The 15,367-nt window shown below is 35.3% G+C and overlaps 1 protein-coding gene across 12 annotated transcripts in view; it reads right to left on the minus strand.

Annotated features, from left to right (window-relative positions):
* Positions 1 to 15,367, minus strand: part of ENAH (ENAH actin regulator) — a 158,976-nt gene that overhangs the window by 40,282 nt on the left and 103,327 nt on the right. For 6 of the 12 annotated variants that reach the window (XM_064383555.1, XM_064383558.1, XM_064383560.1 and 3 more), the window contains exon 4: positions 2,004 to 2,060. The exons of the other annotated variants lie outside the window; for them this stretch is intronic. In XM_064383555.1, the coding sequence (XP_064239625.1) occupies positions 2,004 to 2,060 (57 nt within the window). The remainder of the gene's footprint in view (positions 1 to 2,003; positions 2,061 to 15,367) is intronic. 12 annotated transcript variants of the gene reach the window in all.

Raw genomic sequence — 15,367 nt, forward strand, 5'->3', positions numbered from 1 at the left:
GGAAAAAGAGGGAAGAACAACCAAGGTTAAGAAACTAGTGAACCTGCTTTGCTCCTTCTATGTTATCATAAAGAACAGCAGCTGTTTGAGAGTTTGTTCTTTCTCTCACAGCCAAAGATAACGGCTGATCTTAATTTGTCCTGGCTACAAGAAGAAGGTATATAGCAAAGTTTGTGAGTTACTGTTTGTAACAGAGAAATGTGGCAGTGTCACTGATATAATATCCTATAAATGATGAAAATTGGATCAGGAGACTCTCTAAAATAGGAATTGCATTTCAATCTTGTCTTCAATATTAAGTTTGGTTAAAGCACATTTCACTTAATGTCACATTTTAATTTTCACAAATCTATTTTCACAATTAGCCACAGACTATTTAAAAACACAGGACTAAAAGACAAATAAGTGTTATTATATACACAATACAATCAAGTTTAAACTTAGCAACGTTGTAATTATATTGTTTGCACACAGTTAATTAAAGGTAATAGTTAATGGGGGGAATCTCCCTTTTTAACATATTATTTTACAGCTTTAAACTTTCACCTTCACTTAGGTCAAATCAACATTTTTCTCTGCAATTGGGTAAAGTATCCATTATTCTATGTATAGACCTCAACATATTAAGTAGAAAGGTATATAACATTGGGTGGGTTTTCAAAATGAGCTAAAGAGAGTCCTAATAACACAAATATCAATAATCACTCACGGCTAGTTCGAAGCTAGCCGGGAAGAACCCCCAGGAGGAGGCAGAAAAATGAGGAAAAAAAGTTACTGATTACACATTTAATCTGCAGTGTTTAATTGTGGGATCTGGGAGGGAGAGGAGGGATTTATGAATAGACACACATTAGGCTCACTGCTGTAACTGTGTCCCCTGAAACAATTCTAAATATAACTTTAAGTGACTAACAAATACATTAGCCTTTTCTTTCCTTTTTTTAAAAAGAAATTTACAACACGTACTTCTTTGCCTAAACCAGAAAATACATACATTTTAAAATAATTATCTTCATAGGTAAAGAAACAATATCATTAGTATTGAGGAGTAACATTAAAAATTCTGAGTCACATAAAGTACATACACAGAGCGTTAACACTTTTTGTAAAATTGGAGCTATACTATATATCATTTAATAACTTTCTCTCATAAAATAATCTGGCTAGCAAGGTACACATGAGTCAAAAAGGTATATATGAGGTATCTTTTCAAAGCTCAAGTAATTAAAAGTCACTCTTTGAAACTTGGGTTTTTAAAACAGAAAAGTTTCAGAAACAAATGGAAATAAGAATTTAGACAAGGATATGTATCTATCTGTGTTTACAGATACGTATCCTTAGGTATGTATCTGATTCTCTCTAATTTGGGGTGGCTAAGTGACATACCTGGTTTGTCCATGCAAACAATACATACATGTGCACACGTGTGTATGAGAGTGAGAGTGAAAGAAAACACTCAATAAGGCTAAATTCACTCTTAAGCCACAGATATCTAACCTACTGAATAAAGGAGGCTGTCAATCAGAAATCAACCTATTAAAGCAAGTATTGGCTTACATCGGCCTCACAACATGCACACCTAAAATTAATTCAAGTTAAGCAAACGTTCTCTTTGAATAAGGCACATTTACATTCCTCAAATCATATTAAGATGGACGTTAATTTTTTCCTTAAATTCTAAATCAAAAATTTGCTCCCAAACAAAATAATTAAAAACAAAAAATGTACAAACAAACAAAAACCCCTCTCATTTGTGTTGGAAGAGGTGGACAAGAATAGTTTTAAAATCCTCATTCTAACTAAAGCCTCACTAACAAGCCAACTCAAAGCTGACCGAATCACCTACATGAACCACAACAAATATCACAACATAAAAACAATAGCTTGCTATATATCCCAAATATCACAAACCAGACTATGGCCTAAGAAAACAAAAGTTATGGAAATGCGCAAGTAGCATGTACCACAGCTTGAAAAAGTAATGTAAACATAATGTTGCTTACCACAGAAAATACATCGCAAATTAGTGCTGTCCTGGGTAGCAGTAACTTTGCTCTGGGCTGCAACAGACACCTTGGTGTTAGAAGCTTTGAAGGACAACGGGGCCATCTGAAGAACTTCACATAAACTAAAAGGTGCTTAGAAATGTTCAAAATGTATTTATACATACGTCCTATCTAGATCCTCATCCTGGAAGCTCTGTAATTCAATAAAATGCATCCTCTTTAACACAGGCTCTCAAAAAAAAAATTATTCAATCTTTTTTTGTGGAAAAACCCTATAAGCAGCCATAGATCAAATGATGCACTTACAACTTAGTTATATCCTAATTATACGGTTAAAGAGTGCAACCAGCATTTTAGGGTTATATTTTTTAAAAGTCAATGAAGATAAGGTAGAGGAAGTCAAGATCTATGGCCATTAGCGTTAATTTCACAAGATCTATCCTCTCATTTAGGAGAACTGAACCTGAAAAAAAATTTAGGGGAAGTGCTTAAGATTAACTCATTCCTACTAGTTGAAAAAAAGACCAAAGCCATTATAAATGGGCCACTGCAATAAAGAGTTTTATATTCATTGATACAAAATAAGAATATCTTTGATTTGCTAAAAATCAGCTATTTACTACCAATCCACATTTTACTATTTTTTTCAATATATGTGCATATTTGACAAAATGTCTTACTAAAACTGTGTGGTCAGATCAAACAGACATTTATTTAGTCTATTTACATTAAATTTTAGCTTAAGTGTCAATAAAGTAATTTTTTTTTAGGAGAAAAACTCAATGAGAAGGTAATGAGCTAAGAAAAGGGGAAGGGCTTATCTGAAATCAAGGTGACAGTCAAAATTGGGATGAGAAAAACAAAAGTAAATTTTTTTTGAACTATTACTTTAGTGACATCCAAAACTTTACATCAATAATTTTCTGTAAAATCCTAAAGAAATTATTTTCAGCATGGGAAAGATTTTCTTTTTCCATTGGTATTAACCAAGAAACACTTAGTGGTTAAAACGTGCTGGGGCTTAAGAAAGACCACATAAAGGCAAACAAGACAGTGTTTTAGATCTCCCCTAAGACTATATTATTTAAAATATACAACTAATGCTAACTAAAAGTTTAAGAAAAATCAGAAACAAACCAATTTATATTTAAATAACACAAATCTAAAAATGGTAATGTCTTATATAAGAGAATTTTTCATTTCTAGAAATTAGATTTAACATAATCCAATTAAGTCTTGCTTTGAAAATATTACATACAGTAGATATTTGCAAACAAAATAAGATTGATAAATGTCACCTTTGCTAAGTATTTCCAACCACCCAATCTATTATTATTATTAAAGCTGCATGCACAATATTTATTTACAGTAATGACATAGAAAGACCACAGGCATACATATAAAATGTCTACCAAGCTAATGAGATCATTCCATAGGAGATAAACAACTTAGAAAATTTTCAATAATTTTAGGTTTAAACTGTTTTTTAAAAATCTGTCTTACCGATGTTTGCAAATGGCTACTTCTATAACACCTTTATTAAAGAAACATGCCTAGTCTTCAGGTTTTACCCTTCAGTTTTTTTATTCCATATTTAAAAAGAAAAACCATAAGGACAATTTTAAAAACTTACAAGAAAAATCTGAGAAGTTATCTCTTATCTGACAGCAAAGAAACTGCCACATCCCATTACCAATCATGTTGGCAAAAAGTCATCTGACGATTGTCAGAACGCAGGTAAACCATTAGTGCTGCATAAGACAAAACATTTTCAACCCCAAATTCCCAGTCTTTCTCACAGTGTCAACTATTAAAAACATTCTTGCACCTGCTATCTTTAAGCATCTTCTTTCCACTGACTTTAACTTCATACTATCATGTAAAATATTGATCTAAATTCTGATAGGTTGCTTAAATTCTACTGCAGTTTGCATTTCCTGAAGACACTAAATTATTCATTCCGTCATATGCATAAGCCTAACAGAACTTCCTGCTTAATACTGATGCCATTAACTCTTTTCATTCAGTCAGGGGAGCAAAGCAGAGTAAGGGAGAGAACACTTATTGTTCAGGCTGAGTAAATTCAGTAATATGATGTTTTCAGCACAGTTTTTAACACTAGCACTGATGTTAAACAAACCTTACATTTTACCTATGAAATGACATTTCTCTTTAAGTTAGCCATATATATGTATTATTATTATTATTTTTTGCATAGCTGTCCCTTAATCGCTAATGCAGTTGTCAAACAGTTATCCTTCAGGCTTACCCCCGCCTTTAACATACTTTACCATCAGGTGTTTCCTATGAGCAGGGAAATGCAGAAATACTGGGTAAGTTAGAAGTAGTGGAAAATGACAGGCTGTTTAGATTTGATTGGCATTACTATATTTTATTACTATATATAATTACTATAGTAGATTCTGTATTCATGATTTTCACAACCAGTGGTTTCTCCTGTTGGCAGTTAGTCCCCAAGGCAATTGGTAATGGGGATATGACCCATCTCAGCATTGTTTCTTAGGATTAAATGAGATAATGTTTGCTTAAAGACTGGCTTGAATCTGATCTGCATTCTCTGGAAGGCTGGTCAGTTGAGTGGGTGAGTAAGCACAACATCAGCATCTCAATTAGTGGTGTTCACACTTCGGACCATCAATAATGCCCCCAGGTATTTCTCTCTTGATTGCAAAGTTCTGTGCTATACATTTTTGAGACAGAGTGAAAGCAAATGTGTTCATGTTTGCTCAAAGGTATCCAGAATAGAAGGGAAGCAGATACTGCAGTGGTACAGTTGCTGCATTAAAAAGAAGTTGCCACACTGTAGGGCACTGTGCTAGGAGGCATGAGGATTACAAACAGTAAATTTTACTCAAAGCAATGCATTTTTAAAGTGGCATTTTGAAACATTTTCAAAAATATCATTTTAAATTTTGTTTTAAAATTTGATTTAAAAAACTTTAATATATCTCAGGAAATGGAGCATTGTTCATATATAGCCATACATGAAAATGTACTGTCATAAACATCTTCTCTTTTTTTTTTTTTAAACTCAACCTTAAGACAAAGCTATGTATGATTGGGTTTTTTCCCATCCTTTATTTCTTGTAATCCTCTCCCAACTTATGACTCGAACGCATTTTATTCCCTTCTAAACCAATGTGAAAATGGCTGCTAACAGTTGATAACTTGCTGACAAATTAATCGGCTGCACTGGCAATAGTCTTAATAACTTCCTTAGTCCACCACGTTTAGTAAGCAGTTTATTTTTAGTTGTGAAATGAATGGCCCTGCCTCTAGCTAAATACAGTCCAAAAGGCAACTAGAAGTTGAGGGGCCTATCATTTACCAATCCTGTCATACCCTAATGCCACCAAAGGCAAGAGTAACCTGTGTCCTCAGGTTCACTGCTCTGCTTCCTCCTCCTGAACACAGATCAAGACTTGCCCATTAAATGCCCTCCTACCATTTGTTACTAAGAGCATTATTAAGTATATGCTCAGAGAAATCGCCACATTCTGGTAGAATGTTACTTTAACTAAAACAATTAGCTTCTATTAGAGTGTTTGTCGACCCTTTAATCAGTGCTCTTAACCAGAAATCTACTACCTTTTCTTTTACTCCTATTTAAGCAATTTTGAAGTCCTGTTAATTCAACCTCCTAATTTCTCTCTCCAAACTACCTCCATTGCCTCTGTTCTTGTTCCATGATCTCTTGTTTAGCAGTGCTCAGGGTGGGCAACATGTATTCCAGAAGCTTAACATACATCATTTGGGGCAGGGAAGAAAATAGTAGCACTTGCAACCATTAATTTTTCTCATCCTTTTTACTGTTTTTTAATGTCTTACAATGTATTCAACATGTCAACACCAAAGTGCATATATATAAATGACGAACACACATGTATCAGGGGATAAGCTCAAAAACTGAGAGACCACCAACCTAGACAATTATATTAGCATCATCTAATTAAGCTGCCCATTCCAATCTTGGTATCTGTCCCTTCCCCATAGTCGCCAGTGATACTTTAATGATTAACAGATCAAAGCATGGCTCTTAGTAAAAGCTCTTCGATTGCTGCCCACTGCTCTTAAATACCGAAATCCAGTGCTTGCCCCTTCACGATGTGATTGTTGTGTATCTCATCCAATTCCTCCTCTGTTGCTCTCTGTGCTCTAGGTACACTGGTCTCTCAATTTCTTAAATATGCCATACTATCTTTCCTCTGCAGAGCCTTTTTGACATACGCATGTGCCTTCTACTTCAATATTTTTCTCTTGGTCAACTGGCATGCCTCTATTCATACCAACTACAGCTTTCTGGCAGTTAACAATTAGAGTTACTATTAGCCCTCAGAAAACTAAAATAATTAATTCTTCACTAGGAATCTCATGTCCTACTTTGAGTTTTATTGTATACGCTTTTTTGTTGATTAGTCACTTCAAGAGATTTGAAAGGAGAGAAGCATAAATATAAAATTAGGTAATATAAAATCTCCTAGGAAATAGGAGGAATCAGTCTAAAGACTCAGGAGAAAAGTTTTAGAAGTATGAAAGAAAGAGAGTTTGTTTTGGTTTCTTTCACTCTGGATGGGAGTGAGCAACAGAGAGAAAAAAGACCTGGAATAGCCTAAAAGCTTGAAGTTCTGGGGGAAAATGATAAAGGCACCCAATTCCATAGTAAAGGTGGGGACATTCAAGATAAGAGGATATCTCACATTATTTTAAGGAAACACAATTTTACTCTCTTATTCACATGTAAAAAACGGAATCTCCTTTAACCAAGAAAGGGTTTTTTTATTCTATAAAAGTATTTTTAAAAGACTTTCAAAGACCATGACTGTTTTTCCCCTACTTTTATAGGAGAAAAAAAGAATTAGGAGAAGTACAAAGGTATGAAGTGTCTGATAACTGTAAACTAACATACTTAGGGGTGGGGAAAAAAATGAAGGCAGTGGAGGCAGGGCAATTCTGGGCAAGAAAACTGAGCCAGAGGACCAAGAGAATAAACTTCAGAGAGTTCCACAATTTGGTCAAGAATTCATCCCTGTTTACAGTGAATTTGGCACTGAAAATTGCTATACAGTTCTCCTTTACATAATTTACCAAGTTTTAAAATGTTTATTTAAAAAAAAAAAAAAAGAAAGCATCTCAGGAAGGCTTGTTTTGATTTTAAATCTCTTTGCTTTAAAAAGATTTAGCCATTACTTTTCACTATACACCACTCACACAACTTTAAAATAAGAGCCAATTACTAAAACTTAGAAACCATGCCTAGATACATGAATACATGCTTTTAAACTAAGATTTGCTTTTCAAAATGCCATGCATGATAAACGCAACAAGATGTACGAGTTTTGAAAATATTACACTAATTGAAAGCCAGTCACACACAAAAAAACCCCACATATTTTATGATTCCATTTATATGAAATGTCTAGAACTGGCAAATCTTCAGTGATATTTTATATTAATAGTTGCCAGATGCTGAAAGTATAAAGGAATTGGAGGTAAAGAAACAATGACTTAAGGGTAGATGGTTTCTTTCTTGCGTGATTAAAAATGTTCTAAAATTGTGGCAAAGGTTCCACAACCCTGTGAATATACTAAAACCACTGAATCGTACCCTTTAAATGGATAAACCATATGATCTGTGAAGTAAAGCTCAATAAAGCTGTTACGGAAAATAACAAGTGCCATGCTGTGCATATGGTCTTCATCTCACAATTGTTTATAACACAGAGTTTAAAAATATCCCAATGCCTACTGCTTTTTCCATTTTGAAAAGTATTAAAAGTGATTGGTGGAATTTTCAGTATTTTTATTTTCTTCTTCATACTTTTCTGTACTGCTAAAATTTTTATAAATAGCACATGACTTTATGATCAGAAAAAAAAAAGAATTTATTTTCACTTGAAAAACAAAATGCTATGGAAATTATAGTTCTGTTAACAAGAGTTGTTCTTGTTGGACAGAGCTCTAACTGCTCCAGTTTGTTTTTTTGTTTTGTGACAGGGTCTCACTTCCATTGCCCAGGCTGGAGTGCAGTGGTGAGATAATAACTCACTGTAACCTCAAACTCCCACGCTCAATGACCCTCCCACCTCAGTCTCTTGAGTAGCTGAGACTATAGGTACATGCCACCATATCCAGCTAATTTTTAAATTTTTTCGTACAGACGAGGCCTCACTATGTTGCCCAAGCTGGTCTTAAACTCTTGGCCTCAAGTGATCCTTTCACCTTAGCTTCCTCAAGTGTTGAGATTACAGGAGTAAGCCACTGCGCCTGGCCTAGCTCTAGTTTCTAACAAGAGAATTGGAAATAAAGAATGAAGTGACTCTATGAATAATGCCAACATGACCTCAAATGTTTGGAAGGACTGCAAAGCCAGGACCTGAATACCCTTTCCAAACACCAGAACTGGTTAAGAGAAGACATACAGTGGCTATTCTGCTATCACACTACTTTCCAGGAGAAATCAAACCCAAAGGCATTTTTTAGGTCATGACTCTCTCAATACATATCCATGGTTCATCAAAAACCAGGACTGTCCTAGTTAAACAAAGACAGCTGTCTCCTTTTCCATGGGAACCCTATTGCCCTTGCCCTTCTCTCTCTGCACAATATTTCTGGTATTTCAAGAAGCCGCTTACCAAGAAGCAACCTTTATCTTAAAACGACGCAGGACAGCTAATATTTAAATGACAAAGCTCTCCACATTTACTTTTTGAAATTCAAAAACATGTAAAATTCGATTAAAATAGTTTTGTTGAATACATAAAAATTAAATAAACTGGGTTTGTCTCACATGGGATTTACTACATAGAATTAAAGATGGCCAGGAGTGGTGGCTCAAGCCTGTAATCCCAACACTATGGGAGACTGAGGCAAGACATTGAGGCCAGGAGTTCAAGAGCAGCCTGAGCAATGCAGTGAAGCCTCATCTCTACAAAAAATTTAAAAATTAGTTGGGTGTGGTGGCATGCACCTATAGACTCAGCTACTTAGGAGGTTGAGGCAGGAGGATCCTTCGAGCCCAGGAATTTGAGGTTACAGTGAGTTATGATCTGCACTCCAGATTAGGCAACAGAGCAAGAAAAAAAAAATCTGTAGTTTATTCTAAGATTGATAGGAAACCATTCAGGGTTATCCGGTACACACTAAAATAGTTATCCAAAAACCTAATCTACCATCTTTCTAGTAATATAAGGACAATTCCATAAGTTATCTGCAGAAGAGACTGGAAACCCATTTCCTCGGCATCCATATCATTCATCCAGTCTTCAAAGTGGGGGCACGTGATTTCAAGGCTTGAGGAAAATTTTAAATCAATGGGAAACCAGTGATTATTTCTGAATGAGAAAAAAGTAATTCTCTTTGTTACAATATTACCACACCAAAGAGAAGAATAGTATTTGCAAAATATACTCCTTAATAAAAAATGTATTTCTTCCTACATGAATGACAATGTCATAGCCAAATACTCTTGAAATTTTCCAGAAAACAGAAGTCATTTGTTTTCTCATGTGAATCATTTCAGACATTACAAAAGCTCACAGAAATAGGTCTACCTTATAAGAATTATTTTTGGTACCTTTACATGAGTAGCATTCTATATTCGCTTCCTAACTACCATTCTGCACTATTCATGGTACTTATGCTGCCTTGCAAATATCTTTGGCCATGACTTACCCTCTCTATACAATTAACAGCCCCATTAAGACCAACAATTTTGAATTATTCATTTTTGTTTCTTTCCTATCATGTAATATAGTACCTTAACAGGAGTAGAAATAATTTCAGTTAACTACAGCATTTCTTCTCTTAGATTATAACAGCATCTACCTCTTAGGAATTTTCATATATTAATGAAATAATGTCACAATATTCTTATATGAAATACCAACTGACTTCAAAGATACTGCTATTTAATATCATCTTCAAAAGACTCCTTAGAATTTTTCTATCTTGCCTAGATTATGAAACCAGGAATGCCCATTGTTAATTCAGAGGCAATGCCCCAAAAGATGCACATGGGCAACCTGACAGGACACCATCACGCTTCCAGATGCACAAAAGCACAGCCAAGATTAAGCTGTAAAAATTGTGGAACAGGTTTAGCTGCTGCTATGTGCTGTGAATGGTCTCATCAGAGTGAAAGTGGTTCCTGCAATTCATCTCTTATCATAAATGGAAAACAAGACAGACTGTTAAAGCCTCTCTCTATTCTTGTTTTAAGAGGAAAACGTTCCACACAGAGGTAATCAAAATTTTTGACTGTTTAACATCCTGCAAAATGCTTCTTCAATTTATGAGCAATAAAGGATAAAAAATTCATGAATAAAGATAAAGTAATTACATGCAAATTACTATCCTCATGTAGGAAAGCATGCAAATAATCACAGATGACATCCTCAGGTCATTGTAGCACCACTGAATAAAGTTCAAGGCTATCGTAAAATTAGCCTGGAAGAACTGAAGTAACTGCTGGACATGCATCAGACAATAGATTATAAGGTGCCTAACTGCCAGACAAACAAGGACGCAGAGAAAAGGGAATGAAAGGTAGACAGAATATAGTGTCTGTATGACAACAAATCCAGGCTAAAATAACTTTCTATAAGACACGAAACCCCTATTTATCACAAAAATAATATCTGCCTCTTTTTAGCCATTTAATCATTCCCACCTTGGAGCAGGACAAGATAACTTAAGTTCCACAACATAAGACTAAAAGCTGTGCTCATGAAAAATAAGGTTTCAGGTATGATCAAGCTAAAGCGGCTTTCCCAGTTAGTGAACAAGAACTTAAAAGTCATAGAAGTTAATGCATTTATTGTAAGTTAGTGTAAACAATTTATAAATCTACACATATGAATATGTAATTCATATATAATTATGAAAAATTACAAATGTACTGAGTGAGACAGAGCTAGGAACAGCAACAACAGTTACTGTTATTAAGTAGATGGTGGTTACAAAAGCTAATTGCTGGGCAATTTTTATATATTAAGCATCCAAAAAGGCCATCAGACCTACATTTTCCCTTTCGTTGACAGATGATGACAGGAATTAGGAATAATTTTTGCTACTTCTGTGATTGTAAAATCCTACTTTTTGCCAGCCCTCCATGATGTCTTCATGGGGGAGGAGAGAAGATGAAATACAGAAAGGAAAAATACAGGAAGAAAGAGTTCTCTGTTACAGGTAAAGCTTGGCATGTCCACCTACACTGAAGGAACAGAAAATATGAAATAATCAAGCCCATCTGATAGACAATCTTTAAGATTTCTTTGCTTTACTAGGCTGTCTAGAAAAGATAAATATAGAAATTCTGTTCTCAGTCAATAGCTATCCCTGCTAAGTTATGACAGTAGTTTTAAAAGGTCTTGTTCCTAGGATCCACTTATACTCCTATCAATTATTAAAGACCTTAAAGAGATTTTGTTTATGTGCATTATATCTATCATTATTTACTGTATAAATAATAAAATTATGTGTTCTAATTTTTAGGAATTCAGTTTAATAATGAAAAAGCAGTTATATTTAAAATAAATAACATTTTAATGAAAAGTAACTATTTCTCAGGACAAAAAATGTTGATTAGAATGCTATGGATTTACATTTTTACAAATCTCTTTGGTATTTAATACTAAAGATTAAATAATAATCCAGACGGTAGGATTATTTCATTTGCCTTTGTACTCAGTATACTGTGGCATACTGTTCTGGCTGAAGAATACTGAAGAAGATCCCTTGAAAGGGTCCGGAGGGGGACCTTCAAGAATTGTCATGGACCATACTTTCTGAATCCCTGAATTAGAGTTTTAAATTCAAGACTCCCAATTTTATACTGGGTTTAGCCCAAGAGAAAATTAAAACATGGAGAACCACCAAGTACATAGTAATGTAGGCCTTATTAGCTCTAATTATTAGGACATATGTAATTTTTTTTTTTTTTTTAAAGACATGGGGCCTCACTGTAGCCCAGGCTGGCTGTAGTGCAGTGGCACAATCATAGCTCACTGTAACCTCAAACTCCCAGGCTCAAGTGATCCTCCTGCCTCATCCTCCCAAGAAGCTGGGACTATAGGTGTACACCATCATGCCCAGCTAATTTATAATACATATATATTTAAAGACAGAATCTCACTATGTTGCCCAGGCTGGTCTGAAACTCCTAGCCTCAAGAGATCTTCCCAAAGCACTGAGATTACAGGCTTGAGTCATGCCTGGTTACATGCCTGGCCCTAATGAGAAGAGAATCAGCCCTGCCTGAGGTCTATGAATTTTAAGAGGATTAGCTGCTATCAAATATTCACTCAAACTTTCCTTTTAGCGACTATGAATTATTAGATATAATTTCAAGCATTAATCGATGCAAAGAAGATAAAGTTATAGTCATTTTCTGATCCCAACTCCAGCACAGAACTTCAAGGTTGTTCTTGTATATGAATGGGGGATCAGAAAACAGAAGCATAAAGGGAAGGCAAGGAAAGAGAACAGAAGAGAAGCATCTTTCCAAGAGAATCTGGCCCTAACACATCCACGGTAGGTAAAGAATAACTAAATACAGTCCTTGGGAGAATCAAGGTTAGTTATTCAAATAATTTTCCTTAGAGCTTAACTGTCTCACAACCCTGGTTGAGAAAGGCTAAGTAGGGGCTGAAAACTGAGGCTTTGAGGTGTAACAGGTATGCCACAGGATCTGGAGCCTAATTCAGTAGCTCCCAACCTTTTCAACACCTAGAAACACTTTTATACTGTAATTAGCCCCCTTGAACTTGATATTTAGAGTGAATCTGCCCAAAGAAACTGTATTTATCATTAAGCATAAGAAATTAATGGAGTTTCTTTTGCCACACTGTGAACTATTTAAAGCTAGAATTGTGTCTACGTGCCTTTCTTTCTAAAACCTGGACTGAGGCTCACAGTAAAACTCAAACTTATGCTGAACTACACTTTCATTTTCACCTGTTTCTTCCAAAGTACTGATTTTCTTCATATAGCAGAAATAATTTTAGGTATCGTATACATTGCATTCAAACAAATATGATACTCTCCCAGAGACGTCTATTATTAACATGTGAGAATGGATAGTCAGAATTCTTCCTTAATGAAAAAGTTACCTAAGTGAAGTACAATCAGAACCATATTGGTTTTCTACACCTGATTCTACCATTGATTGAATTTTCTTCTCTATTTCTGCCTCCACTCAGGAACTCAGGAAATAAGTGCTTGACTTATATCCTTCAATAGCTCCCTTTTCAAACAACAGTCAGCTTTCTGGAGTACAGCTTTGCCCACATTATCACTCTTACTTGAAAACTTACTAAATCTCTACCACCCATAGGTCTCAAAGGCCCTTCTTGATCACCTACCTTTCTGAATGTATTCCCATCAGGCAAAACAATTCCCTGCTCTACAAACACATCTCAATCTTCCCACTTTTGTACATGTATGCTATTCCTCAGGCCTGATATGCCTTTGGCTCTCATCTTCCCATGCATATAGTATGTCCAAATTTCAAATTCCAGCCATGAAAGTCCGCTTGTCACTAACATGTTCCCCATTTGCTCCAGTGAGAAGAAAGGTTCATCCCCTCCACACACCCACTACAGTATGTTATCTGTCCTCAGACAGATTTCTTTCGTTGTGTTACGGTTGTTGTCTTATCTCCCCTACAAAAGAGTAGAGAGAAGATCTGTGAGGACAAGACTTGTGTCTAATTTGCCCTGGCATACAGATACACTCAAATGATGGATGAATTAATTTTTCTATAAAAGAAAAAAAAAACACCCAAAAGATATGTCTTTACTGGGCAGTTAAAATAGATGTTGGAGAAAACTTGAAAGTCTAACATTTTTTTTATTTCTCTAAGTTAATTCATATAGAATAATTTTCAATTTTTTTGGACATTAGCATTCAAAATAACGTTTTATAGTTTAATACTATGCCTCTGCCTTGTTTAATTCCCATGATATCCTGACATAGATATTCCCATTATTCACATTTTATAAATCAGAAAATAGCTTTAGAGAAGGCAACCTGCCACCCAAAGGAGAGACAGAACCAGAGTCTTTAGACTCTAACTTCAAGTTATTTCTAGTAAATTACAATAAAGACCTTAACATTTCACTTAAAAACACAAAACTAAAAGTAAATCCAAGTTTTCTCTTTCCTAATTTCTCACTCTGAACCGACTTCCCTCAAAGGCTTTTTAAAAAATGCTTTGAATATCTTGAATTAAAGGCCAAACAGTGGTAAAAGAAATGGCCTAAAGGCTCGAAAACCCAATCCCCTTTGTGCCTCCCTTTCTAGTAACAGACAATCTGGGGAAGTCCCATCTCTCCACATCAATCTCCCTAATTGGAAATTGGGAGTGACAACAGACATGTTAACCTCACATTACTGTGAAAACTGTAGATTCACAAAAGGGAATTACTGTGAGTATGAGAATAAAGTAGAACAGGCAGACCTATGAAAAGATTGCCCCTACCTATCCAATCCCCAAACCTGTTACTCATTTAATACCTGATGAACAGATAGGCTTTATAGGTTTCAAAATGTTAATTCTCCAATAAGATTAGCTGTTTCGGAAAGCTAAAACTAAAAAACATTGTCCAAGATTATCTTTGGGATTCTTTCCAGGTCCAAATTTTTAAGATTTCATGAAAGTAATAATAAAGAATCCCAAATGTAGTATGTCCAGAACCAAATGTGTTACCTACAGTACAGTATTTCCTTTTCCACTCTGTCTCTGGTTAACAGTACCATCTTTACCAGGGGCCCAAAATGACATACCTGGTCATCATTTTAAAACACTATTCTCCCCTTCCCGGCCTGTACATTACATCTTACTGACAAAGAGAAAAAAGGTTGAGTTCTAAGATCTAGGTACAAAAGCCACTAATGCCACTGTGTAGCTGTGGGTCCTTGGGTCACTTCAGTGACCTTCTGTAAGCACCAATCTCATTTCTAAAACAAGGATAATACCACCAACCTTGTAGAGTTGTTATAAAGATGACTGGTTATGTATAAGCCAGATTAAGACCGGGCACACAGGAAGGTGATCAATAAAGAGATCAGTATTCCTGCCTCAGAACTGCTTTAATTTCTGTTTGAGGACAAAGGAAGAAAGTTAGAACACTGCAGTGGCAGGTACAGCCAGCACTAAATGAAAGCTGGTCACCTCCTCTTCATTCTGTTCCTCTCCTCTCTCTACTTTGTCAGTTTAGACCTCATCTTTCTCACCAGTATAATCATAACAGTATCCTGAATTGATATGCATGCTTGTAACTTGCATGCTTACCAATCTATCACACTTGTCCTAAAGCACCAACCTGATCATGTCAATCCTT

Source organism: Aotus nancymaae, unplaced genomic scaffold (assembly GCF_030222135.1).
Source record: "Aotus nancymaae isolate 86718 unplaced genomic scaffold, 86718_ANA_hifiasm-v0.15.2.pri h1tg000032l_0, whole genome shotgun sequence".
NCBI lineage: Eukaryota > Metazoa > Chordata > Mammalia > Primates > Aotidae > Aotus > Aotus nancymaae.